Here is a 26,590-nt window from a genome sequence, read left to right as displayed (position 1 = left end):
GTTACATAAAGTTCACGTGATCGTGACCGAGCTGCGTGCACGGCCGAGCGTGTATACGTTGCCCGGGTGCCATGTTTGAAGGTCACGTGATCTGCGGGTGCCGCTGTTGTCGCCTCCGTGCTGTCCCGAGTAAATTGTAAGTGTGAGGAGAATCAGTGGCTCGTGCCCCGTGTGTTCGTGGTCACGTGATCTGCTGCGGGTACGAGGGCGAGCAGAGAGAGCTGGTGGATTCACGCGCGTTGCCTTTCAGTACTTTCGGCGCGCCTAGTGTTAGGAGCCGCGTCATCTGCTGAGTTTTCGAGACGCGGCACTGGACGGTTGAAGGAGGTTGCAACACGGAAGAGTCGTTTTGTAACAAGCATGCGCGCTCTCAGTTGCTCTTTGCCCCACCAACGTTGTGACAGCGAGTGCTTGCGGTCACCGAGTGAACTACGTTCATGAGTGTCTTTGGGCGCGAGAAATCAGGCCTATTTAGCGAACGTTTACTGCAATTTACACCACCCGTAAGACTATGAGCATTCCCTCAATTGGTCTAATACTTTGCTGTTGCAAAACTATTGCATGTCTTTGCTAACACATATCGAGTGATTTGCTATGGTTATCAATGTTTGGCTTTCGGGCGAAGCTGTGAGTTTTTTAAAGGAAATTTGCGCTATCGATGACTGTCACATACTGCAGTCATACCTTTTTCCTGAAGGACGTAAAAACAATGACCTCGCTTTGAATGCTACTAACACCAATGCTAGGGCTTTAATTTCCATATAGCAAATATTTTTTTTATTCTTTGGATCCTGTGCCGTTATGGAAGGTCCTTGATATCAATTACTTTTGTGTACGCTGATAAATCCTTAAACATTTATTATCATGGTGAACGCGTTGCAGTGAGGAGTCAAAGCTCTCTCGGTTTTACTTGCAGACTATCAAGCTAATTCATTTCGTCAGAACCTTTCCTAAAGCTATACATACCCATGTTTTCCTCATTTTGAATGCACATCGGTGGTCTGGAATGGTACCCCTGAATCCAACAGTCACATCATCAAATGGGTAAAAAAATGTATTTAAGTAAACTATAGGACCATCATCGGCTTATTAGCACCGGTATGATATAGCCACCATTCAAATTTTATGTGTGTATATATATATATATATATATATATATATATATATATATATATATATATATATATATATATATATATATACAAAGTATAGGCGTGTATGTGCCCATCTTTCACAACTCGGGATACATTATTTATCTGCTTGGTATATACCACCAGCAGTGGGTGTAAGTCTGACAACGTAAAACAGAGTAGACATTCGCAACAGTGTAGACATTCGCAGTCCGCACTGCCTCAATTTTTTTTATAATGTACCTACACACAAATAAACCAATGTAGTTAAATGGAAAGGTTGTGGCAGAATTATGTAGTCATCTAACAACACACAGTGTCAACTCTTTGTCGACATTCGATTTGTCGACAACAAAATAGGAGAACTTGCTATATCGTCGACAGAAAGTATTGGCCTTTCATATTTCGCTAACCTCCGCACGTTGTTCCAGATGACCTGGTGTACATGGATAACGAAGACTGGCGACGAGAGTACGTACTCAACGATGTTGGCAAGGTTTACGTAGGGTCCTGGAAGCAACCATGGGGTCGGCCCTGGATTTTCGGTCAGGTAGGCAAGTGCAGGTTCCTGAAAATTGCAGAACAGTAGTACTTGAAATGTGAATGCACCGGTAGAAATGACCAAAGCTTAAACTTTGAGAACAAGATATCGTTAATCCTTCTAGAAAAAAAAAAAGACATCATGAATCCGTTCAAGGAAGGTCGCGTGCACAGATACGTAGGGTTGAATAAGTCAAAAATTTTTCTCGAACACTGACCAATATTGACAGCATTGAAAAATTAAATCAAGCGATTGTTGGAATCAGGTCTTTGTAAGCGTGTAAGCACTTATTATCTGGGCTGTCAATTGCTTTACAAAACTTACGAAAAAAAATCTAGAGAGTAACTCTGAAATACGGTGTTAACAAACTATGTCCCAATTCTGTCAACAGCTTCTGCTGGGGCATCTGACTTTCTGAAGGTGGCATAATTGATATATTGCACTCCTGCAATTTATCACTAATCTAGTGAGCGGGAATTTCGATAAACTCGCGCAAGCAATCTACTATGTGCATAGGTGTAATGCAGTGCGCAAGCTGTAAGTTAAATCATTATATTTGTGCGCTTTAAACCATGTAACAGATAAAGTTCAAGAACTGGAATATCTGTTCTTGATGCCGAGTTACGGAGCTTTGAGCTTCCTTTCTCTCTCTTTTTTTTAAATGTTTGCCGATTTTCGGCAATTGTCTTTTGAATACTGGTGGCCCTAAATCAAGATGATGCTTGTAGCAATAAATAAAATCTAGTGGTCTCGTAAATGCAACATATTTAATTTAATTTAGTTAAGTGGTTGTCTAATGAGACTGGATCATTTGTGGTTCGACATGTGTCTGAATAAGACAAATGTCAAAGCCAAAACTTTTGGTTTGCCAAGTCATAGTTCACGATACGCGCTAAACGAACGTAACAGTACGACCGCAATGACCTGCTGTAGTTATTCCGTTGGTAATACTACTGCTGACTCTCGTCTAATGACGGCAATGCTGAATCGAACATTACCGGCATCTTGCGACGATTAGAGCGGCACACGAATGACGGTCACGGGACTACGCTCCAGTCTCTAGCGCACAGCTCTGTCTGCCGGAGGCCGGAGTCGTGACGTTGGTCTGCAAAGAAGAAAACGCTTATCTCACGCACTCACGTGAAAGCTGTGAAAAGATACATAGTACGGATTAGGAAAAACGAGTGCGCTCGAGAGGGAAACAAGTTTTGCCGGCGACAATGTGACGAGGGCGTTCCCAGCGTCCGAGAACGTGAAACTTGTGTGCCACAGTGCGTCCGCTCACTTTTTTTCCAGTTTGAAGACATTGTCCTGCCCACGTGCTCGCTCGTCCTGGACAAGTCCGAACTCAGTCACGCCGCCAGGGCCGATCCGGTGAAAGTGGTCCGCGCCATCTCCGCAGTGGTAAGCGCATGCCGCTCCGATTACCTGCGCAGGCCAAGCGCGAGATAAAGCTTCGATATGTTTGCACACTTGGATGCTGCGCTAGCTGTACATCAGAATTTTCAAAATCAAACAATACAGTCATTGTAGTCAAGGGTTCGACGAAACTTCGTCTGGTCGAAGAACATGATGAAGAATGGCGGTATAAAGGTTAGAAACAGGGATAATATGCCTCAGAAAGGCTGGCCAATGCTTCGATAGGAGGACCTGCCGCCTTCGACGGAGATACGTCCTCCTATCGAAACGTTGGGCAGCCTTTCTGAGTAGCCTTATCCCTGTTTATAATTTTTATACCACAATGTGGTGCTCCATCTGTCAGCCCCTTTCTTGATTTATGATAAAAGAATAAGTGGCGGTCACTGGCCAAGTAAAGGTAAAATACACAGAGACATTTCGGAGGTACAGGTACTTTGTTCAAACTGTATATGTCACCAAGGAACAAGTACTAATCAATAATGGTCGAACAAGGAATGTCTCATCCTAGAGCCAACGTTTCGACAAGGGAGCGGCAAGAGTCAAAGCAACAAAGCGGTCGTTGCCAAAAAGCTTGGCTGGCGTTGGTTCCAACTTGGTTCCTGGTTCGACCGCTGTTGATCGCTTTCAAAACCATCCTTTTAACGGTGTCCACTTTCTTCTTGCCGCCGTATCGGTCTAATAAGCGTTCAGAGGTGGCTATCACCGTAATAGAAAGGGCCGTTTAAACTGTGTGCTCACTCGAAATGGGCAAGGAGGGCAACGTAGTCGACGGCTGGCGCCGCGTGTGTACAAAAGTGAGCGTGTGCCATCGATGTGCGTTAGAGGTAACAATGCAGTGTTAACCACTAATACGGAACATAATTTGAAAACGATGTAACGCACACCTCAGAGTGCATGCCACGCAGCATCAGTCAAGCCAGACGTTCCTTAAGGCATTAAATAATACTGTTGTTCATTTCAGGCTAATGACAGATAATGTTAACGGCAGATAACGAATAAGAAATCTGGCATCAAATTCCGGTTGTTTAGTTGTCCGAGAACGACACAATGGGTGTTTGTCGAAGGACACTTGCGGTAGTAACATGCTTCATCATTCAGTCTCAAGTTCCTCATTTTTTTATATTTTTCTTCTTGTCATTCTTTTTGCCTCGCTGCAGCACCTTCATCTGCAGCACATGTGGCCCTAATCATAAAATTCTACAACGCTGAGCTCTTTCGTCGGCATTCATCCCGCTTTAGTCGAAAGTTATCTTGTTTGTTCCGTCTCTATTTTCACCAGCCGCCTACAATCTATAACGCATGGAATATAGAAGGCGATCTCTTGCCCTAGCCACCATATTGCGACCTATTCCACACATAAAAAGAAGTCGCTATTCCAGCGCTCAGTGAGTCCCAGCCGCGTAAGGACAGTAGTTCACTGAACTTCGGACGACGCCTCGATAAGGCCACCCATATGGAGTGCTATGCACAGAAAGGCGCGGAACATTGCTCAATTCCAACGGACACGAGACGCCGCCCCAATGGTCTGATAACCGCGTTTCTTTGTTATCCTCTGGTTAACCTCGGCCATGGAGGAAGGAAACTGAGGAGAGGCCCTACCACCTCCGCGCGCTAGGAGAAAAGTGTGGAGGAAGTGACGTAGTACGTTCTCCTCTTTTTTTGCTGATTTTTTATTTCTTTGCCGTAGCGGCCACGCCTTTCGGGCCACAATGGCGGCTTTGTTTTGGTTCTGTGCGCTCACACGTGTTGCTCCGTAGGTTTCGTACCGTGGCAAAGGCGCCGTGCGGGCAGGTTTGCGTTGGTCTTCGTGTTTTGTTGCGCTGCGTTATCTGGACCGTGCTCTCCCGGATGTTGCTGTGGCCAGGTGGGACAGGAGGAACTAAAATTCGTGAAATGAACGCGCATGCAACGCTGTACGCAATGTACCGCGCCACGGCAATGGCTACGGACGAAGGAATATCAGCGGGAAATGTTGCCCTTTTTCGCGGAATCATGCCAACGTGCTAACGATTGCTTAGTATTGCTGCGGAGCGCGCGGGTCCGAGCAGCACGGTTGCGCGCAGCGCAGTGTGGTTTCGCGAGAAATGTAAACAAGAGAGGAGAGCTGGCCCGATAGGCGGAGCAACGCCATGAGCAACGCCAACTTCCGGCTTCATTTTAGCTTCACAAAGAGCGACGTCAGTGCCTCTCCTTAGTTTCCTTCCTCCGTGACCTCGGCGGCATCTCTTTTCCTTCTCGCCTTCTATCTCTCTCTTTTGCACAATGAATGACGTCTAACAAAAAAGTAGTCGAAAACCACCTTATAAACATATCTCTCATTCACTACTCCCTCTGCTACGTCTGTGACACCGAACACGCATGTTTTAACAAAGTCGCATTTTAAGACAACGACGAACGTGAGACAGACTCACGACACGAGTCGTCATGAAGGCATTTCTCGTTCGCCCTCGTCTCAAAACGTGCGCTCGTTAAAACCTGCAAATATGAACCGAGCAGTCCAGCAACGCGGTATTTTTATTACTTATTTTATTTGATTTAACACCAATCTTGTGGTAGAGAATAGAAGGACAGCACAAGCAGTTACTTCTGCTTGTGCATTGTCTGTGGCATACCAAATACGGCTGCTCCTGCGCTGTCACGTCATACCGCGAGTGGGTTTGTTTGTTTGTTTGCTATAGTTTGTTTGTTTGTTTCTTTCTTTCTTTCTTTCTTTGTTCATATGCATGGAATAAACAACACACACTCGTTTCTGATGCGGAAAAAAATGCGTGTCAGAATTGTAATTTCAGGGCCATCCTTCACTTCTGTAGCTATTTTTTTGTGTGTGTGGTTCAGTGCAGTGAAATTTTAGTATGATTACCTGGTCGTTATGTTAACACTGTGCTTAACTCGAAGACACCAAGTGTGATTCACTGTAGTACAGCCACGCTGCTTAGCATATGGATATGTGTACGTGTCCATAGCACCCTTTGGTCACATCACCTTCGCGCTATCGCAAGGCTCACTTTGGAATCACTTTTACAACGACGATATCGCTTACAACATAGAACCTAGTCCAGATTTGCGGTCATGGCTAGAGTAAAGCTTAAGATTAGTCTGTTTGCGCTAGAATTATTTCACACTATTCTTAATGCTTCACACGACTTGCTTGCTCTGGAAAGAGTTTGACAAACCTCCGCGCAACAGTGAAACGCATTTACAGAATTTATGGAGGGTAGCTAGCTTTGTAATATCGTCTATGGCCGCATACGGACATGTCGAGAGCTCACATAATCAATAAAAGCCACCACTGTTTAATATAAATATAATTAGGCTACAGCTCCAAGTAAAGAATGCGAACTTTTTCAAGTGTGGCAAATATGAGATTACGCTTTTAGTTTGCTTCGTTGTATGCATTAGAACTTCCGGTGAACAAGTAAAAACAAAATAATCAACACACTCAACAGTTGAAAATTAAAAAAAAAAGACGGAACTGAGGCTATTGTAAAAAAAAAATAATTGGCAAACGCAAGTACAAAGAAAATCTGAAAATTTGATTTCTCGTTATTGTTTGCTTCATTCCTTGCCTAAGCGCTCCTTATGGACATTCATAATATAAACATTAACATAGAAGTTCGCACATTTTTTGGTAATTCCTCTCGGAGAAAGTGTGGGTTTGTACACTTACGGGTCACTTGTGGATCCGCTTTGGAACAGAAAATGTAGCAGTTTCGGCCGAAAGGCGAAGTATGTATTGCGATAGCAAATTAATGGATAGCTAGCTACCGAAGTAAGGATAGTATTTTTATCGGCCGTATAAACTTGTAAACATGCGATTATTAACTAAATTAACAAGCATAGTGTCACGCGCGCACAAGCAAACATGAACCCATCTCACTCGATGACCGCGAAACATCGCTGTCAAAACGCTGCAGTGAGGAATCGCGGCAGCAGCAGCGAGCGAATTGACTTTCGTGCTGCGTCTCGCATCCCCCCCCCCCCAACGTGAACCAAGCCGGGAAAACACAGCGCGTGGCCGGACTCCGTCCCCGCCGCAGCTAGCTTTCAAGACACAGCGCACCGGAGTAGAAGCCCCCCCCCCCCCGCCTACGCTCTGCTAGGATCCTTGCGCGCGACACATGACGGCGCGCTTCCTCCCCGCTTCCCTCGCTTGCGTGCGCGAGATTGAGCCGCGATCGCTGGCTCACCCTCGAACGCTTTCACTCGCAGATACAGATCACGGCGCTCGGCAACAATTCTATCGCCCTTGGACTTTATACTGAACCTCACGGCGACGGCAGAAATGCGCCTGGAGTGTCCATATAATTGCTATCGCAATAAAAAGCTTTCGTTCGCTATTGCACGGAAGTTTCACTTGTTGCTGAGAGTAGTCCTTTCTGTTTCTCTAATGCTAATTACCTTGACAAACAATTCAACAAGCTACAAACAACTGAACAACGTATAAAACAATGAACAAAATAAATTTTGCTGAAGTTTTAATCAAGAAAGTTTGCTACAGACCAGAAACGCGCACTAACAGACACACCTGCGCCCGCCTTCGTAAAAATAGCGTGTTCTTCTTTTTTCGCATTTATTGCTTGAACAACGCACAGCTTACAAAATAGACAAAGATACCTACCGCCTCTCAAGATGCCAACCACTTCTAAACACAATGCATTGCTTCCTACTCCGACTTCGTTATCGCTTCTTTATCGCTTTCTTCGAGTTGTTTATCCGTTACTATACTACATGTATGTCTGCTCAGTTACAAAAACGACCAGAATTAGATCCCAGAACTCGTTCAGGCACCATCTACAGTTAAACTTGTATAAGTAGAACCCTCGTGTTACCTCGTATACACACTCTTGATGAATGCCGGTCCTCCAGCCGAAACGTCGAGTAAAGAAAACATCTCAAAAGACTATGCTCTTTCTCTACTATATATATATATATATATATATATATATATATATATATATATATATATATATATATATATATATATATATATATATATATATATATATATATACTTCTTTTCTACTTTTGCACTCCTAACGATAGCGCATTAATAGCCAGTTTTGGTCCCGGACTTCTCGAGCACCACACCCGCACTGTACTCAAGCCGCGGGGCGTTCGACCTTAACGCAGGTGAACAGTAATGACGAGGGAGGCATCCTCGCTGGCAACTGGTCTGGCAACTACGAAGGGGGCATATCGCCCATGATGTGGACAGGAAGTAGCGCAATCCTCGAGCGATACGTCAAAAATGGTGGCACCTCCGTCAACTACGGGCAGTGTTGGGTCTTCGCTGCCGTCTGCAACACCGGTGAGCAAGCCGACACGGAGGCAGTACGCTTACGCACCCGTCATTTTTCCCTTCTGCCCAAAGGAATAACGTTGACTTGCCACTACCTAAATTGAGGCGGCACCTGGATAAGGGCAAAGCAAAAGCATGTAATTTGAACGTCGTTGGGCTGTCGATTTCTTTTTTTTTTTTTTCAGAATAAAACACTTGGCGAGTTGGTGAATGTTCGCTGTTTGGAGGCAGTGACATACTGAAACTCGCCCAGTTGATTAAAACTAGTAGTAGTTGATTAAAAGTCATTGCCTTGTTACAAATTTGGTTGTCATAACTACTGTCTCAAAGCTAAATAAATGAGTGCTCAGAACGGCCATGACACTGTTCGCAGAAAATTTCGCTCCTTCTCTTTTTGCCAATTTTGCAGTGTGTCGTGCGCTCGGAATCCCATGCCGTCCGGTTACTTGTTTCGCGTCTGCTCACGACACAGACGAGACTATTACCATCGACCGTTACTTCGACGAGGACGGCAAAGAAATGGAGGGTCTCACCACGGATTCTATATGGTGAGTATACGCTCAACCCTAGATCGGTACAAACGCTGCCAGCTTTTTTCTGAGTAATTCCACAACACACATCCCAGAGATGCGTACCCGTGCTAATGTGTCGTAATCTCGGATTCAGGCTGATTCATAACGTTCCTTTAACTCAAAACTTGGGCAACAGAAACTGGGGTCTTTCGTGAGTGTAGGGACACGTTTCGTTTCCTGCCAAAAAGCTGAAATGCTGTTTTGTGATCTCTTAAAATGCACACGCTTTTTCGCGGCCACGTAACTAAACTTCGGAAGAAGAACATAGGGCTGCAGAGAGTGAACGCTTTCATTTTCATCCTTCAGGAATTTCCACGTGTGGAACGAAGTGTGGATGGCAAGGAAGGACCTCCCGCCGGGCTACGGCGGATGGCAGGTTATTGACCCTACACCGCAGGAACGCAGCCGCGGTACGAGCATCCCGGCATGAGAAACTCCTACTCTTTGTGTAGCTAGGGCCCTATAACGTAAAACTATTCCAATATGTTTCTATTCCAATCTCCTGACGTCAAATTTGCGTAACCACCGGCGCAAGCACCGGGCGGTCACCCGCAGGGTTGTCTGAACAGACCAATCAAACGCTCTCCTCGCTCATAGGAGGTCCCTTTTGTTTGCTTGAAAAACGAATAACGTTGCCTAAACTGAGCGGCTTGTCGTATCTAATTGGCTGACAAGAGGCGAGGAGAACGCTCAAGTGGAGAGGGTTTCACTGGGGCAGAGCCAGTGCACTGAAAATCGATAACCGGGTGAAGAGGGTGGTGCCGGCGTGTGCGATTGGTCGGCTTTCCCTTACTTAGCTTGTGGTGGCTGGTCGAAAATCACGGCGGCATGCAACGGAAGCTTAAGAATGACGCTAAAACTGACCCTCAGCAAAGAAGAGTTGGCAGAATGAGGTGGTAAACGTGCCGAAAGGGCTCGAAAACGTTACACGGCCACGCAAGAAGTTTTATTATACGCAAATACACCCATGCTCTCCGGCAGGTGCGAGTAGCCAGCGCCTCAGCGATCGGCGGCAGCCATCTTTTATTCCTTTCGGAACGCGGCAGCCTGCGGCTATTCCGAAGAAAACTCAGTTTTGTTCGGCATATTAATGCATCTTTATCGCGTACACGTCACTTTGACGGGGTGAGTTTGTGCGGTATTGTGACGTCGCGTGACAGGCAGGTGAAGTGGGTGCAGCCCGAAAACTTTTTACCAGTAGCCGAGGGCTAATGGCGAAAAGGGGTCGAATCAGAAAAAACCGTTTTTCTTTTTTCTGTCAAATCATGCATAATGAGTGTGTACACATCGTATCAGATGGGGAGGTATCGCGGTTTTCGTGACGTCGCGTGACAGAGAGGTGAAGTGGGCGTGGTCGAAAAAAGTTTTTGACCAATCGTGGAGGGCTGATAGCAGAATTGGAATAGAAAAGTTTGGAATAGTTTTACGTTATAGCGCCCCTAGACATTTGTGCTCCGTACATCTAAAAAAAAGAACCGTTTTTTAACTTCCTTATAACCGCTGGTTCATTTCGTTATAAGCTAGTCGTAAAAACTGCAAAAATGAAAGCGCTGACGTTCAGAGTGCCAGCATTTCACTGAAGCTCCCTTGTTCACGCAGGCTTCTACCAACTCGGCCCGTGCTCAGTGATGGCCGTCAAGAAGGGCGAGGTAGGCTACAACTACGACTCACGATTCGTGTTCGCCGAGGTCAACGCCGACGTCATCCACTGGAAAAAAGACCCCGCAAGTGACTTCGGTTGGTCTCGAAGCATGACACTAACGTATCAGTAAGTCTGAATTGTTTTGTTTAAGCAACAATTTGCGCTCTCCTTGCGGGTGTACAGAGGAGCATTTGGAACTGCTTCAAGGTGTCGCGAGGGCTGGTGTTTGTCTCGGCAACACGCTTATCTCAGCGCTGGCGACCCCAGTCTTCGAGGCGTTCGGAGATCTCCCATTGGAAAACACCATATCAACAACTCCCGTAGCCTTTTCCTCGTCCTTGACGTTCGGTTCTCATTTCGTGGCTTCGTGATATGCTTGTTTCATTTATACACCCACATCAGTTAATCTGTCTGTTTTTGCTTTAGATGCATACTTTATGTTTACGCGTTGTATTGTGCCCACCTGTCAACGGGGCAGATTTTCGATTGCAATAGATTCATTAACACTCGTGAACAGGAAATCACCACCGCCATCGCTCCTGCCATGAAATTCCCAGCTGCTTTCTGAATTTCGAAGAAGACACACAATTGCGGTGCGACCGATGGGTCGGAGCCTCGCCAAGATGCAAGGCGCTGGACGGCACCTATACTGGCGCGTATACGCGCGAAGATATGCATCGATGGATGGATGTCCGTTAAAGACATCCCCCTTTGAGTCGGTGTGGTGGCTGGTGCCATGTTCCTGTCTTTTTTTAACCTTCCAGCTGCATCTATTCTCGGCTCGGCGAATCTGGAATTCATGTTTATTGGCGATAAATTTTTTACATATTTTTATAACCCCAAAATTTAATGTTTCTTTTATTCGCTCTTTTCCATGTACGACTAAGCCAACAATCTGCGGGCGGTATTTTACTAGTCTGCGCAGCAGATTTCATTCACCCTTCGCTTATACTATCTTTTTAACCCAAAGTGACAGTCTGGGCAACTATACGCCTTCCTCTACTTCCAAGTGGATACTGCGGCATGCTGTGAGAAAACACGCAAACATGCATGGCGAGCTCCGCGTGCGTGCCGTTCTTGTGAGTATGAAGCTTATCACCTCACCAAGTAACACTGTCAATAAAAACTGGCATTTGCACGACCACAAAGATATGTTTCAGGTTTTACGCGTCGTAAGCGATGTATTGTTACCGACGCACGCGTTCAATTGAGGGATCCCGCACTATACTCCTGCCACCGCTCGGTGACAGACAAGCAAGGGCCCTACTTTGTAAAAATTATTCTCGTCCTAGGTCATTGGCTCGCACGAAGCTATTCCCCCGTTATCGCCGGGACAGGCTACCACAATGGGCGCGTGATATCGACAGAACAGAATCGGAGGAAAACAACTGTTACAACATATCACCCTTGGCCTGCGTTTCTCAGGGCGCGCGTCACGCTGAAGTGGCACGTGTCTTTTGCATTTACGAGTGATGATTCTTGCTGTTATCGGATGCCATCCTCCCCCCGGTACACCGAGTTGTTGAACGTCTCGTTAAACGCACGCGCTAGTAGCGTCAGAGATACTTAGGTAAAGCAAGTGCCAGTTAAAGGGACACTAAAGGTTAACCCTTTACTGCACCTTGTTGCATTTACGCAACATTCCGATGAACGGCGTTAAACACAGAAGCAAAGGCCGTTTAAAGCTTCGTGTACACGTTGTTGCATTTGCGCAACATTCCTCTAAAAAAAAAAAAAACGCGTCGCCTTGTGCTGCCATCTGCGGTCGACCTTCGCATCTTCTACCAAAACAAACGTGCCGGAGGCTGCGCGCGCCCGGGAGCAGTGATACGGGTAAGTCTTGGAGCTTGTAAATGTATTTCTCCATAAGACAAAGCAAAAAAAAAAAAATCTTACGCTAAGCTGCACATCCTCCTGACTCTGTAAATTAAAAAAAAAAAAGAACGTTGCTATCTCGGAATATTTTGTTCCTGGCGACGGAACGTTGCTATGTTGCGCATATGCAACAACGTGTACAAGGTTTATTTTCTTCGGAAAAGTGAAATGGCTTCCAAACGCTTTTATGGCTCAGCGATTCCTCGGGATAGTGAACGCAGCGACCTTTCCAGGGGTGACGACAACCACGAGTGCAAATCCGTTTCGATTCAATATGTGTGCAAAATGTTTTCTGGTCCATTTTTTGTTTTTGATTTTTTTTTATTTTTTGGTCGATTTTGACGATAACGCGAAAACACTGCATTCCTTCCTGGCTGCACGGGAATCTGCACCACGTACTGCAAGAAGTGTGGGAACCACCTGTGATGCACAAGCAAGTACAATTGCTTCTTTTTGTTGCACACTAAATCATCGGTACACCAATGATTATCACGTGTAGATAAACATCCGAATATGAATGGCACTAAGTCTATCTTTCACCTTCAACTTCTTCTTTACTTGCACGCTGTTGCAAATGCGCAACATACCCTTTTTCTGCAAATTGAAACAACAGAAATTCGCTAAAGTTAGTTTCCATGGCAGTACAGCTACTGTTATCCTTCCCTATAACTCCATGAAAAATATCTTGAGGAAACAAAAAATTGTGCAGTAAAGGGTTAATATTAAGTCAATGTGGACTGTTAAAATAACATCCCAGAAACCTCGAAACGTTTGTTTCATGCGAAGAAGAGTCTTTCTTTAAGAGAAAATGCGTTCTGACGCGTCCGCGTACCTCTAGCGCAGTTCAAATCGCCCGCCCTCCGATCTAGGAGTGGTGACCTCATGGTCTCATAGTGACGTTGCGCCGTCGGTGAGTAAAACGGCGCCCGCAGACGGCGCCACCGCTTTTCTGAACAAAACGCAAACGCGCGGCCAGAAACAGAGCCAAGACAGAGCCGACAGCAGCGCGAAAGCTGAACCACGGCCGCTCGATGCGAAGCAAGGTGCTACGGCCGCTCGATCCAAAAGCACCTTGTGTTTTTGGATCGAGCGGCCGTGGCTGTACTATGGTGGATAGCGGAAGGGAAAGCGCGCGACGAGAAGCTGTTTTTTTATTTTATGACGCCAACTTTGACGCTCGTTGCAATGGACGACCCTGACAACGACACAATGGCTCGCGATGCTGGGCTCGGCTTCAGCGATTTAAGCACTGATGAACGTGACCTGCTGCTGAGGGCTCGCGCTGCCGGCGTCGTTGCGTACGACTACGACGGCAACTGTAGGTCACGGCTGTACATATTCGCACATTTGTAGCTTTTCCTTCGTGAAAACCAAATGCCGCACTCACCGCCCCGTCTTCGACCTGCAGTTGTTCTTGCGCATCGGAGAATGCAGGCAAGGCTGACGGAACAGCGCTGCGGGAAAGCATTGCTTTGAAAGGCACTCCACACGACTTCAGTAAGTCGGTGTTGAACTCATAATCCTCTGGACGAAAGTGCAGCGAACACACTATGCGATTTTTTGGCTCTTTGCCAACGCGCTGTGGCAGAGCTACGGCACTTATAACCACTTCGAACGGAGAGGTTCACTCGTTGGCACACAGTGATAAGTAACATCGGATTCGCCGCTGCAACTGCCCTTGGCCAAGTTTCGCGGACCGTTCGCGCATCCCACAACATCACATGGACGTGGCATTCTCGCTGCTTGTTCCAAATGCAAGTTTCGCGAGCCAGCAGAACCAGCGCAGCACGACGCGATAACGAAACAACTGAAACTCCAAAGCGCGCGCGGCGCTGAGTCGAGCGCGCAGAGCCGAGCGAAAACGAAACCTTTCGACCACCCATACTACTGAAGGGTAACGTCAAAATGTTATTTTTTCTTAGAATCGAACAGAAGTAAACAAGTAGCATTTTCTTCCGTCTTATAACCTAATGAAATGATCGTTTTAATACGAGTAGTTGGGTACTAGTGACGTAAATTATGATGAGGAGTGCCATCGTCATCCTACTAGTACCGGAATGTCGCTGGGGGGTCTCAAATCGTGTCATGCATTTACCTCAATTTCTCGGTTACTAAAGCTGTGTTCAGCTGTGCTCAGCTAACACCGCCAGCTGCACCACTACTATACCATCATTACTCGTGATAACTCGCCCGGCTTTTAGTGCGCGGCCACCCGAAAAATGAAGCGATCGTATGCAACCTACGTAGTTCCTTCGGGAAGCTGAGGGAGGTTTTCTTGATGTTTTTAAACGATGATAACATTCGTAAAGCACTAACAGTACGTCAAAAAAAAAAAACGATTAGCGCTAGCACAGTTATTCAGACGTGATATCGCCGTTACCGCCTAGAACTAGGTTCTCTCCTCGATGTTGTAAGCTCGATCGTCGCAGTAAATGCGATCCCAGAGGATTGCCAAATGGGTGATTCCACTGTAGTAGCCTGGGTACCGAAATCAATTTTAATGAAATCAAATGCACGCCTCCATGTTATAAGCACTGCGAATTTATTGAAATAGAGGAGCACGCTTAATATGCCACATGCATCCATTGTTTGATGCCAGTTATGCAGTAAAAGATATAAAGGATCTCCTATTCGGCGGTAGTACCTACGTGCCACCTTATAGCAGCGGAAGCTGTGTCGCCACATGTCTTCCAGCCACGCGTGAGGTTGTCACAGCGACAAAGAAATCGTAACAGTAACTCATAAGAACAAGAAGCAATTTGCTGCAATAATCAAATGGGGGAGCAACTGCATCAGTTAACGCTGGCACCACATTTGTATTTCGCGGGCATTTATATTTTGCTTTCATGTTCCAGTCGGTATAACACTTGTAAGCTATACTATATGTGTGGCTGGCGCAGGCATTAAAACGTTATACCTTCCCATGGGGCAACATTGGTTGTCTCATTTCATATTCTTCTCCTATTCTATGCTCCTGCTTGAAACTTTATTTGCAGGGTGGGCCAGGCATTGCTGACGAAGAAAGCAAACGTTCCTATCCAGGAAGGCATTGGAGATGCCGAGGACATCACGCACTGTTACAAGGACAAAGAAGGTATGGTAAAACCACTGAGAAAAAAAAAACTTAGCCTGTAATTCTCGGTATTGCAATTCTGAGAAAAAATAAGCGACTGAACAAGCCCACCGAGCATCTGTATCTGGACAAAACGGTTTCATAGTTTGTGATGCCACATGTGGAAGAATACAATTGGCTTGTATTCTAATGGAACGTTTCTGAAGTATTACTGCGGTAACTCTCTAGAGATAACTTATCATGGGTGATACAAGAATCGCTAGTTCGTTAATATTTTATCCGCATTATCGTGTTTGTTAACCTCTGTCGTTAAAACCGCTAAAACTGGGCGGCTCATTACACCACAGAGCGCTTCCATCGCGCAACATGGGCACGTTGCACAGCTCGAGTGCTGCGCACTGGTGATTCTCTTGCACTCGAGCCCCGCGCAAGTTAAAGCTGCGACTAAAGAGCGCCGCCGATGACAGACTCGGTTGACGGGCGAAACATTGCTCGCAGGGACGAAGGAAGAGCGTAGGACGGTGCTGAAGGCGGTGCGCCAGGGCGCGCTCGGCGCGCTGGTCGAGCTGCCCATCGAGTCGAAACAGGACGTTTCGCTGAAGATGCAGGACATCGAGAGCGTCATGATCGGCAAGCCGTTCACCGTGACCGTCATCATGCGCAACGAGAGCCAGGAGCAGCGCACCGTCCACACAGTGCTCTACGCCTCGTCCGTCTACTACACTGGAATCCTGGCGGACAACATCAAGCGCAGCATGGGCACATTCGTGCTCCGGCCGCAGCAAGGTGGGAGTTCCGCACTGGAAGAGGGCCACCTCTATCGGTCTGCCCTCTCGGTTCACGCCTGTACTTCACGCAGCCACCTGCGATAATTTCATCTCGCTGGATAGCTACTTTTGAAAGGCTTGTCTCAGCGTGGGCTGCTCCACGGAGCGGCGTGCGTAGAGTAGAAGGAAGAGGATGAGAGGAGCGTAAGGCCACGCGGCATGAGCACGAGATGAAGCTGAAGCCGACTTCTTCTCTCACCTTCTTTTTTTTTTTTCATCTTCGCACACCGCGCCGTGGAGCAGCCGACGCTATCTGAAACAAGCTTTTCCACAAGTACTTCACGTCATGAGCACTGGCCGCACAGTGTGGAAGGTCGACCTGCAACAGAACTTTCTGAAGCACTTAACACCCGCCCCCTCCCCCCCGAAAAAGAAAGAATTATGAGGTTTTACGTGCCGAAACCACGATCTGGTTATGAAGTGGGGGACTACGGAAATTTGGACCACCTGGGGTTCTTCAACGTGCCCCCAATGCACGGTACACGCGTGGTTTCCCATTTCGCGCCCATCGAAATGCGACCGCCGTGGCCGGGATACGATCCCCTCGCCCTCGTGGTTAAAAGCCCAACAATAGCTACTGAGCAACCACGGCGGGCTTAACACCGAACGCTATGTCTGGAAAAGAGTCATGGGATTGATGCCGGTGCAGTGTCATGAAGACTAGCTTTAGTTAATGCCACCGGGTCCCTAAAGAGACAAAAAAAAAAAAAACTGAATTAATGGAAATGAAGCCTTCAGTGGGCAAAACGGAGCACTCAGAAGTACTCCAAGAATACTGCGTTTGCACGAATATAACGCGAGTGTTTTCCCTTCTTAAAAAAAAAAAATGCCGGCCTCGAAATACGACTTGCGTTATATTTGGTTTCGTGACGCAAATATAACGCATTCCTTTTTTTTTTTTTTCAGGCGCTTCAAACCGCAGTGAACTGTAAACCACTAGCCACCACCGCGATCGCTACCGCGTACGAAGCCGTGTTCAACTGTGCCACGGGCACTCTTGAAGTGTTGCCTGTAATAACCTTGGTGGCATGGAGGGTGACGCCGTTCTCACCGGAAGCGACAAAGACGTCAGCGGTGACAACGCGTACATTGTGCATGCGCTCGTCCGCTCACTGTATTTTGCAGCGGCAGCTCTCAGTAACGATGAATAATGTGACCTGCGGGCAGCCGCCTTTACGCGTCCTTTCCTTTTTCGTAGCGGCAACATTGCACGCCATCATCGTAATATAGATCGTTTTTTTTTTTCTTTTCCTCGAGACCGAAAGTCACCCCCCCCCCCCCCCACCCCCGCGTTATCTTCGCGGTCGCGTCATTGGCGTGAAAATACGGTGCTCGTGCGAGCCTCGTTGATGCCGCGGTTACCGGCGCCAGCCCACGACAATGAAAAAGCCCTTTTCGATAATTTCCTGAGTGGCGCCTGGTCGCGCACTGGAATAAAGCGTTATCAGAAGCCTTTGCCTTAGGTGTGCTAACAACAGGATCTTAAAGATGGCTCTAAATGCTGAAATTAATGACACCTCAGGGCCTTAGGAAGCGTACGTAACTTATGGACGAAGACGTGGTACTACAGTTGCATAAACAGGGCAAAGTGCCCCTTTCTGAGGCACTTGATCCCTGTTTATGTAACTTTTATACCACAGTGTGCTCGTCCATCTCCCGTCTTGACTAAGGATAAAGACGTTGCCTTCGCAACCCGCGAACGTTCAGCAAAGTATTTTTTTTTCGTTTTTTTTATATATATATCGAATGTTGACACACGTCAGCAAAACCAATGCTCGGCCTGTACTTCGCCTCCTGCAAGTGTTAGAGTGCCTTTAGGAAAATCTTCGCCTCTCAAACAGTGCCGAAGGATGTTGTGGACTCTGTTGTCTAATCAGCAGAGTTCACTCGTTTACGAGATTTTATGATAGTAAGTTCCTCTGCATGAACGCCGCTCGAATGGAAGCCTTTCTTCCAGACAAACTTGGTTGAGGTGACCTGAAGTTCGTTTAAGTGATGCATGGAAAACGAGAGGCGCAGAACTACTGACAGGACGTACGCCGCCTGTTTTATCACGTGACCAACGTGCTCGCGTGATCGCCGTTTTGCACAGCTCGTTTTCGTTCAACATGAGCGAAACACTTCCTCAAACTAAAATTCTGTTTGTACAAACAATATTTCGCTTTACTATATCGCAAAACATTTTTTTTAGCGATACTGCTGGCCAATCTGGAATGAAGGGAGCATTCGCATCAGTTTAAGCGGTTAAATGTCCGCACAGTGTCACAAGAAACATTGTAGTACGACTCCGCTTGGTGGCGCCTCGTTTCCTCCTCCTTCTTCTTCTTTTTCTTTTTTAAACCGTATGACGTCTTGTAAGCGCAATAAATTATAGCGAGCTTAAGCTTACGAAATGAGCGCATTTCGCAACTAAAGAGAAAAAACGAAATGGTCAATTGTACGCGGGTAAAGGAGTGGCCTTTTCTGCCTCGCAGAGTTGCCCTTAGAGCAATTGTGGGGAGACTAACGAGTTAATTTTGATTTCTAGAGGAGGTTTTGACAATGACGGTGCAGCCCGAGGAGTACCTCAATAAACTGGTGGACTTCGCAATGGTGAAGATATACGTCTTTGGAAACGTCAAGGAGACAGGGGAAAGATTGTCTGATGAGGACGACTTCACTATCACGACGCCGAAGCTGGACATGCAGGTATTTGTATGCGCTTACACCAGCAAATCTCTCCTTACATGAATGGTCGCTGATTACTGGAGCGCTAGAATATGTTGAAAATGAATGTGAAGGTAAATAACGTCCCTGACTTAAACTTGACAATTTTAGGGTGGCCTCGTTCTGTCGAGAAATAAATTGTTAATCTAGTATGCACTACGCAATTTCTAACGGGCAGTCGAGTGGCCATCGGAGGATATAGGGCTGTCTACAAATGGCTATAGGGATGTATTTGCTGAGCTATGTATTTTTCCATCTACCTAAGCTAACTAGCATCCCTTCTTATTTCGAGATATACATTTCCACAATCTTAAGAAATCACAGTGAACTATGTAGCACACTGTACGAGAATTCAATCTAAAACACCGCAAATTCGCATCCATTTCTTTCAGGTCGACGGACCAGTGAAGGTTGGCCATCCATGCAAACTCGTAATGCGCTTCACAAATCCCCTGAACGTGCCCCTTCGGGACTGCGCCTTGGCCGTTGCAGGCACTGGCTTCACAAGCGCACAATTCGTTCCCGTCCCGTAAGTTCAACTGCACGCTCAGGCACACGCGCAGAAGAGACAACGTGGGACGTTCACACAAACGAAGCAGTGCCACAGTGTCGCTGGGTTGTCAATTCATGCAGTCAGCATTTTTGCGACGACACTCTTTCGAGGCGTGCAAACTTATCCAGCAAAATTGAGATCAACAATGAAGGCAACTACGAGGAACGTTTTTGTTTTCTCTTTTATCCAAGGGTTGGCGCAATGCATGCATTAGTTGCCGTATAGATATTAATTGAAGCATTGTCCAAAATAAAGTTAGGCAGGTTACCGTAGTTTGAGTACGCAGGGAGTGCGCAGGCTGTTCATGTTTGCAGGGAGCCGAGGAGATAGGAAACACAGCGGAATGCCCTTAAACGCACGCGCAGAAAAAAAATGCGTTTGCTTAATAACAGCAATCGTTCCGCAAGGCGCGCAACGTGCCTCCATTTAAACTGATATTATAACTAATGGTTATGGAAGAGTCGGAGAAAACAAACGTAACCACATTTAAAGAATCAGCACGCAGCGTTGGCTCTTCCTTGTCACCATCTGCATGTATATAGTGTTTTTTTTTTAATTATGGGGTTTTACGTGCCAAAACTACGATCTGATTATGAGGCCCACTGTATAGGGGGACTCCGGATAATAATAATAATAATAATAATAATAATAATAATAATAATAATAATAATAATAATAATAATAATAATAATAATAATAATGCCTTTATTCATCAAAACAAGTGGTACAAAGTGCCAGGTCATTAAGAAAAACGTTGCTACAAAAAAGCAACTTGACTGGTCCTTATAACGAGAAGGTCCGAAAGGCCGCAGACAGCTAGGAGCGAAAAAAAAAAGGGGGAAAGAACGAGTTTGACCACCTGGTGTTTTTTAACATGCACCTACATCTAAGTACACGGGTGTTTCTGCATTTCGCATCTATCGAAATGCGGCCACCATGACCGGGATTTGATCCCGCGACTTCATGCTTAGCAGCGCAATAGCAAAGCCACTAAGCAACCACGGCGGGTGTGTATCGTGTTCATGTGCCCTCGGGAGCAGAAGTATAGAGACCAGTGTACCAGAAAAAAAAAAAAGAACTGAAATATCTTATGGCAGTGCATTACGTTCGCCAAACACAAAGACGTGGGTTGTACCCGCATCGTTTCCAGCTGCTGCATTCGTAGGCTGCGAAAAAATGTTTGTTTTTGTCACGTCATCTTTGGTCCCTAGACTGCAACGCGCCAGCGTTACATGCCAACACTACAAGCCAAGCGTTCTGCGTACTCACTGGGGGATACCGCCCGCGCAGCTTTCCATTTATGTGGCCCTAAGCCTCGCGCTTAAAATCGTTACGTAGTGCCTGATCAACATTGAACGAAAACAACGGATGACTGAGGCCTCTCGTGTTCGCTCACTGCTGGTCACTTCGTGTGAACCAATTGTCTTGTTCGGATTGTCTGTGCACCAGCTGCGTCCTCGCACTGCAGGTGCTGCTTACGCGGACCTAACGAAACCGTCTATGCTTTCTCGGCCTCTCGAAAACTTTGCAGGAACGTGGCACCGCGTGCAGAATGGGCATACCGGGAGACCATCGTGCCCGTGAAGTCCGGACCGCTCAGCGTGGTGGCCGTCTTCAACTGCCGAGAGCTGTCCGACATCCCGGGTTCGGTGCAGATGGTGGTCGAAGGGTCGCCCGCACCGACGTTCGGCGGCGCGCTGAATTACGCAACTGCATGGCTGCCACGGTTTCTCTGAGAGTAATCGTCGGCGGAGACGCGCTTCCGCTCGGGACACCCAGACGGTGTTGTGTGTTAGATGTGAGTCTTGTAATGGCCAATAAATCGCGCGCGTTTGTCCTATATATGACGCGACCAAAAGCTTTTCGTCTGGCTCCTCTTTATTCGTCGGTTCACGAGAGAAAAAGAAGAAAGGAAACGAACTAACATCGACAGAGCTTGAAGGAAGTGAAAAAAAGAAAAACATTTTGGTATCGAGGAGTCTATAGTTGCTCGCGCAAGGGCTCATTCGTTTCTGATTTTGTTTTTTATTTCACTTGGTGGGGATCTGCAGGCCGATAGAGCAAAAGTGCGTGAACGATTGTGCAGTGACAAAAGCAATGGCATGGGTGAGTTATTTGCAAAATAGTAGAGACGACAGCTCGTTCCGGTCGGTTATTGCAAAAACAAACATATCTGTTGATACAGAAGCAAACTAAAAATTAAAAAAAATACAACTCAAACAGAGCATTACGATTGGAAACACTACGTAAAATCAACTACCGCTGGTGTAGGCCACACATACTAGATCGATCGGAATCTTCGTCCGCGTGCATTGAAAAATCGCGAATGTTTTTTTTTTTTTTCGCACTGTCGTCTAAATTTAACAGTGCTCTACAGACGCATAAAATGTTGTGTCTGCTCTCGGTGGGGCCGAATGGAATATAAAAAAAAACATACCGCGCTAATGAGAAACGTCTTGAAGATAACAGGGTTCATCATTCACAAATCGCAGTCAAGAAAAATATTTGCGTTCGCTTTTAGCTTGGCGAACAAAGGCGCAAAAAATGTGCACATTGTGCGCAAGTGGTCACAATCATACGAGTTCTCAAGGCCACGCATTGTTAGTATACAGAGCGGCGGCTAGCATTCGTGACAAGGTGTCACGCACGGTGTGTGACAGAATGCGCACAAATTGATCGAGGTGCTCGAGACGCTCTTCCTGTGCGAGGTTCTCAGAAGAGGCACGGTGCGCACAAACACAACGTAAATCCAAAAATTCAAAAATCGCCATTGCAAGCGGAGTTATTGCCATCGCGCCGGCCAGCACGCTTTTGTCAGCGCCAACAGACACGTCAGCATTTTATGGACTATTTTGCTTCTTAAATCAGAAGTTTCATTAGGGCCGTACATTCGGCGTCACTCTCGCGTTGAATTGCACGCTTTCGTGTTTCGCTTCATGTAACAATAGTTCGTGCGGTACTTACATTGCACTCGCTGGCCAAGTGGAGAGCACAATAAAGTCGTCGTTGTCACCCGCGGCTGTACTAGCAGAAGGAGACTATCCTTATAAGCTGCCTTCCATTCGCAAGACGTGCTCGTCATTGTCTTCAGCCAATGACGAGCACGTCCAATGAGCACGTCAGTAATTACGGTCACGGTTGACCACCCAACATCCTGACCGCAAACAAAGAAAAGCGTCCCCGCCAGTGGAAACGTCCACTTGAGCTGAGCTGTAGCGCCGCTGGCAGCTCGACCACGGTGGCATCCTTGCGCAAGACGTGATTCGACGGCCCTGAGCCCCATCGTGTTCGTCCGCGGGAGTCGGCGGGTCGCGTCAATGCAGCTTCAGCTGCTTTGCCTGTGCTCCCCAAGAAAACACGACTGCACTCCGAAAACGCAACTTTCGAACGCCCTAACTGTAGGGTGCAGGCCCGATTTTGTGTCCGAGACATGGGAATTGCTAATATTGACGAACGGACTTGTTTTAGCGCAAACGGACGCGCACACGTGAAAAAGGAGAATTAGCTCTTCGCGTACCCTGTTCGCTTTTCCTTGTTTTTTTTTTTTCAAGTGCCCGTGTCTGTCAGCGCTAAAGAAAGTTCAGAGTGGATAATCAACTCGGCCATTGGCGTAACCAGGAATTATCTATGGTGGTGGAGCACTCACTGCACAAGGAATGAGGGAGGGCCCACGTCACCCCGCCCTCGCCGCCCGGGCTACGCCCGGGCGGCCAAACGACCACCGACACTGAAGATACTCTAGTGCACTCTCAGGGAGCCCGGTATCTGTAGCAAACTCGACAGGTCCTAGAACGACGAACTGCATGACCGGCGCTCGGTTGACTCCGGTCCACATTGGATGATCACGAAGACCTGCGCACGAAGTTGTTTTCCTTCTCAGCAAAGTAGCGATGTATGAGGGAATCAAGTTGAAAAACGTTAGGCTACGTGCACATCTTAAATCGTTCACACGGGCAAACTAAAAGGCATTTCTAATTAAAATTTGGCATATGGAGAGACAACGAGCTGCATATAACATATGCAACATTTTAAAATCTTAAAATAATGAACATAACCATAATTAATTCCTAAATATTTCGGCGGAGTAGCGCTCAAAGTGCAAGCTTTGAATCATTCTCATGGGCAAGTTAAACGTGGTTGATAAATGGGAGGTGTGGCTTCCAGTATATTAAGGCCGTAGGTTCTTTGAAGTAAGAAGTTGTCATCTCGTTCTTGTTGCATCGCAAACGGATCAATCAGGACATGTAGGTTTCTCTCAAAGTCACGGAGCCACTAAATTAATAACATTCTCTGGATGTCTTAATTGCGAAAGGTGTTAGCAGAGATGAAGTATCTAGAAGTTGTAGTAGTCTCTTAGATTGACCATAAAACATTTACCGCCTTTATTCAAATAAATGTACGTGCTGCGCCCGTGAAATATGAACGTGTTCCCTCACTTGCGTTTGAGTGAAATGTAAAAAAAAAAATCATACGTAGTATAGTTGAGTGCTTTGGTCGACGATGCAAAGGTTACCTAAGCCTGTGTCAATTTCTTACCTATTTTTGAGCCTCGATCTGGGAATTGTGCGACCAACAAACGACTTCTCGGCAGCGATTAACAGTGATTAACGCACTTAAAAGTAAATAAATAAATTACCGAATATGTGTCTGGCATTAGCGCCAATTTTACCTTTGACTCTAATTATTTACGACGAGACGAGTTTTCGCCAAACACTTGAGTTTACGCTCATATTCATATTCAACCACTAACTACTCGCTGTGATATCGCCCTTCTATTATTATTTCATAGATTCATTCAGACAGTAGGCCTAACCTTATCAAACCTGAAGAAAGCATCCTCGACGTCACAACGACTGAACAATCAGTTCAGCTACACCCGAATTTATGGCAACACACACGCTTTTAATTTTTCAGCTTGGCCCCATGCCGTCTGTTTATGGAACGCTCTATGAGATAACATCGCTTGCCAACCTAAACACAGTACGTTTCGCAATCTTCTAATCGATCACTATGCCGTTTCAACCGTCTAACACGTCTTGCCTTCTTTTAATTTCTTTCCTGCATTTTTCTGCAATTTAATAAAAGAATTTCAGTGATCCTAATTCTTTACTACACTTACTACTGTATACATGCAAAAACGTTTATAGTGTTATTATGCTATTATGTTATTGTGTTTACCGTTTATTGTTATTGCTCTACATATTGCATTTGCTAATGTCGTATTAATTTTCCGTGTTGCGTGAATATTCCTTTCATTACACTGATGTTTTCTTTTTGTCCCGATTCCATACTAATATGTTACCGTATTTCCCCCTTACACAATGCCTTCTCGAAGGCCTGTAAGGTACATGTAAATAAAAATATAAAAAAATAAGTTTCGGAAGAGTGGCAACTGCACTGATTTTTTGTTTTTTGTTTTTTTGCTGCAATTTTGCCCGTCTCAACGCTACATTTCGGTGCTAACGTCTTGCTCCTTAATTATTATCACTAACCGTTTAGGATCCAGGAGAGATGGGGGTGCACTCGCCTGGAATTTTAACTGTTCTTTTTAACTGTTCTTTAGCTCTAACTGTTCTTGAGTATGTCCCTCATCAAAAGTCAAAACTTCCATTCACAAACATTCTCTTACGCAAGAGCCCTTGTTCACTCGTCGACGTTCGTGTGCTATATTCATCCATAGCGATCGTCTTGCGAACGACACGACCACTGCTGCGATGACCAATCACAGATCGACTTGCGTTGATGAATTTCTGAATGCGGGCCCAGATCACTGACTTAAAATGACTGAGCCTTAAGACTGCCCGAGTGAACTACAGTGTTCCCGCGCCTTTGTCAAAACTGCGCAACTCCACTGCCGAAGACCAACACTTCTCAGGTCCGCTGTACTGGGTTTCACCTGTGTTTCCTTGACCATGATCAACATGTACACCATTCGCGGCCTCCCTAATTCTCAACGCAATATAAAGCATCGTACCGCCTTTTATTTCTGGTGGCTACGGTGTTGGGCTGCTAAGCACGAGGTCGCGGGATCGAATACCGGCCACGGCGGCCGCATTTCGATGGGGGAGAAATGCGAAAACACCCGTGTAGTTGGAGTTAGGTGCAGGTTAAAGAAGTCCTGGTGGTCCAAATTATTCCGGAGTCCCCCACTACGGTGTGCCTCATAAACAAACCGTGGTTTTGGCACGTAAAACGCAACAATTTAATTTATTCCTGGTTGAAGACGAATTCGATTACGAATGAGTTAAGTACGTGCCCAACGTGTTTAACGGCTGGATGTACATTTAATTTATACACATGTTTGCAACCAAGCCCTAAAGTAGACAGAAGTACGCAGGGTGGCTGATGCGCCAACAACAAAGATCAGTTAACTAACTAGTCAATTCGGGAATTCAGGTTGTGCGCAGGAACTGTGCCCGAATCCACAAAAAGCTGTTACGCAAAAATTTTTTCGCAAAAGCAAATGTCAGCCAGTACTAACGCTGGACATATCATTAGCGAAAGCAGCTTTGACTTATGGCAAAGGTTACTTACGAACGAAAAGCTTTGTGAATTCGACTCCTGGGGCTAAATTCACGAATATTTTCTCTCGTATGTGCTCCTTCTCATTGCCGGTCGCCATCTCTCAATATCTCCGGCGTTAGGATTGGCTGGCACTTACTCTTACGAACAATTCTAGCGCAAGAGCTTTCTGAATACGGGTCCTGATTCGTAAAGTAAGCTTGAAACTATTCGCGTAGCACACACAGGCACCAAGCTGAAAGAGTACTGCTTAAATGGTGCTGAAAAATCGTTTATGTACGAGAGCGAACAGGCTGCAGCTAACATGCAAAATAAGCGAAAGTAGAGATTGCATGAAGGCGTCATGAATGCGCTGTAACACTGTTGGTAAGGCGCGAGCCTCAGATGGTGCTTTGAACGGTACCGTAAAATTTAAAAGTTTATTAGGCTTA

General features: G+C 46.2%; 1 protein-coding gene across 1 annotated transcript in view; it reads left to right on the top strand.

The window, feature by feature from the left end:
- Nucleotides 1-22,046, top strand: part of LOC142563428 (hemocyte protein-glutamine gamma-glutamyltransferase-like) — a 28,564-nt gene extending 6,518 nt beyond the window's left edge. The window contains exons 5-15 of the mRNA XM_075673986.1: nucleotides 1,562-1,680; nucleotides 2,968-3,075; nucleotides 8,221-8,398; nucleotides 8,799-8,937; nucleotides 9,268-9,371; nucleotides 10,561-10,729; nucleotides 15,475-15,572; nucleotides 16,050-16,337; nucleotides 18,906-19,066; nucleotides 19,477-19,613; nucleotides 21,169-22,046. Coding sequence (XP_075530101.1) covers nucleotides 1,562-1,680; nucleotides 2,968-3,075; nucleotides 8,221-8,398; nucleotides 8,799-8,937; nucleotides 9,268-9,371; nucleotides 10,561-10,729; nucleotides 15,475-15,572; nucleotides 16,050-16,337; nucleotides 18,906-19,066; nucleotides 19,477-19,613; nucleotides 21,169-21,373 — 1,706 coding nt within the window. The 3' untranslated portion in view covers nucleotides 21,374-22,046. The remainder of the gene's footprint in view (nucleotides 1-1,561; nucleotides 1,681-2,967; nucleotides 3,076-8,220; nucleotides 8,399-8,798; nucleotides 8,938-9,267; nucleotides 9,372-10,560; nucleotides 10,730-15,474; nucleotides 15,573-16,049; nucleotides 16,338-18,905; nucleotides 19,067-19,476; nucleotides 19,614-21,168) is intronic.
- Nucleotides 22,047-26,590: the final 4,544 nt, after the last annotated feature.

This window comes from Dermacentor variabilis, chromosome 1 (assembly GCF_050947875.1).
Source record: "Dermacentor variabilis isolate Ectoservices chromosome 1, ASM5094787v1, whole genome shotgun sequence".
Lineage (NCBI taxonomy): Eukaryota > Metazoa > Arthropoda > Arachnida > Ixodida > Ixodidae > Dermacentor > Dermacentor variabilis.
The sequence above is the reverse complement of the archived record's forward strand: the minus strand, read 5'-3'. Positions and strand labels throughout refer to the sequence as shown.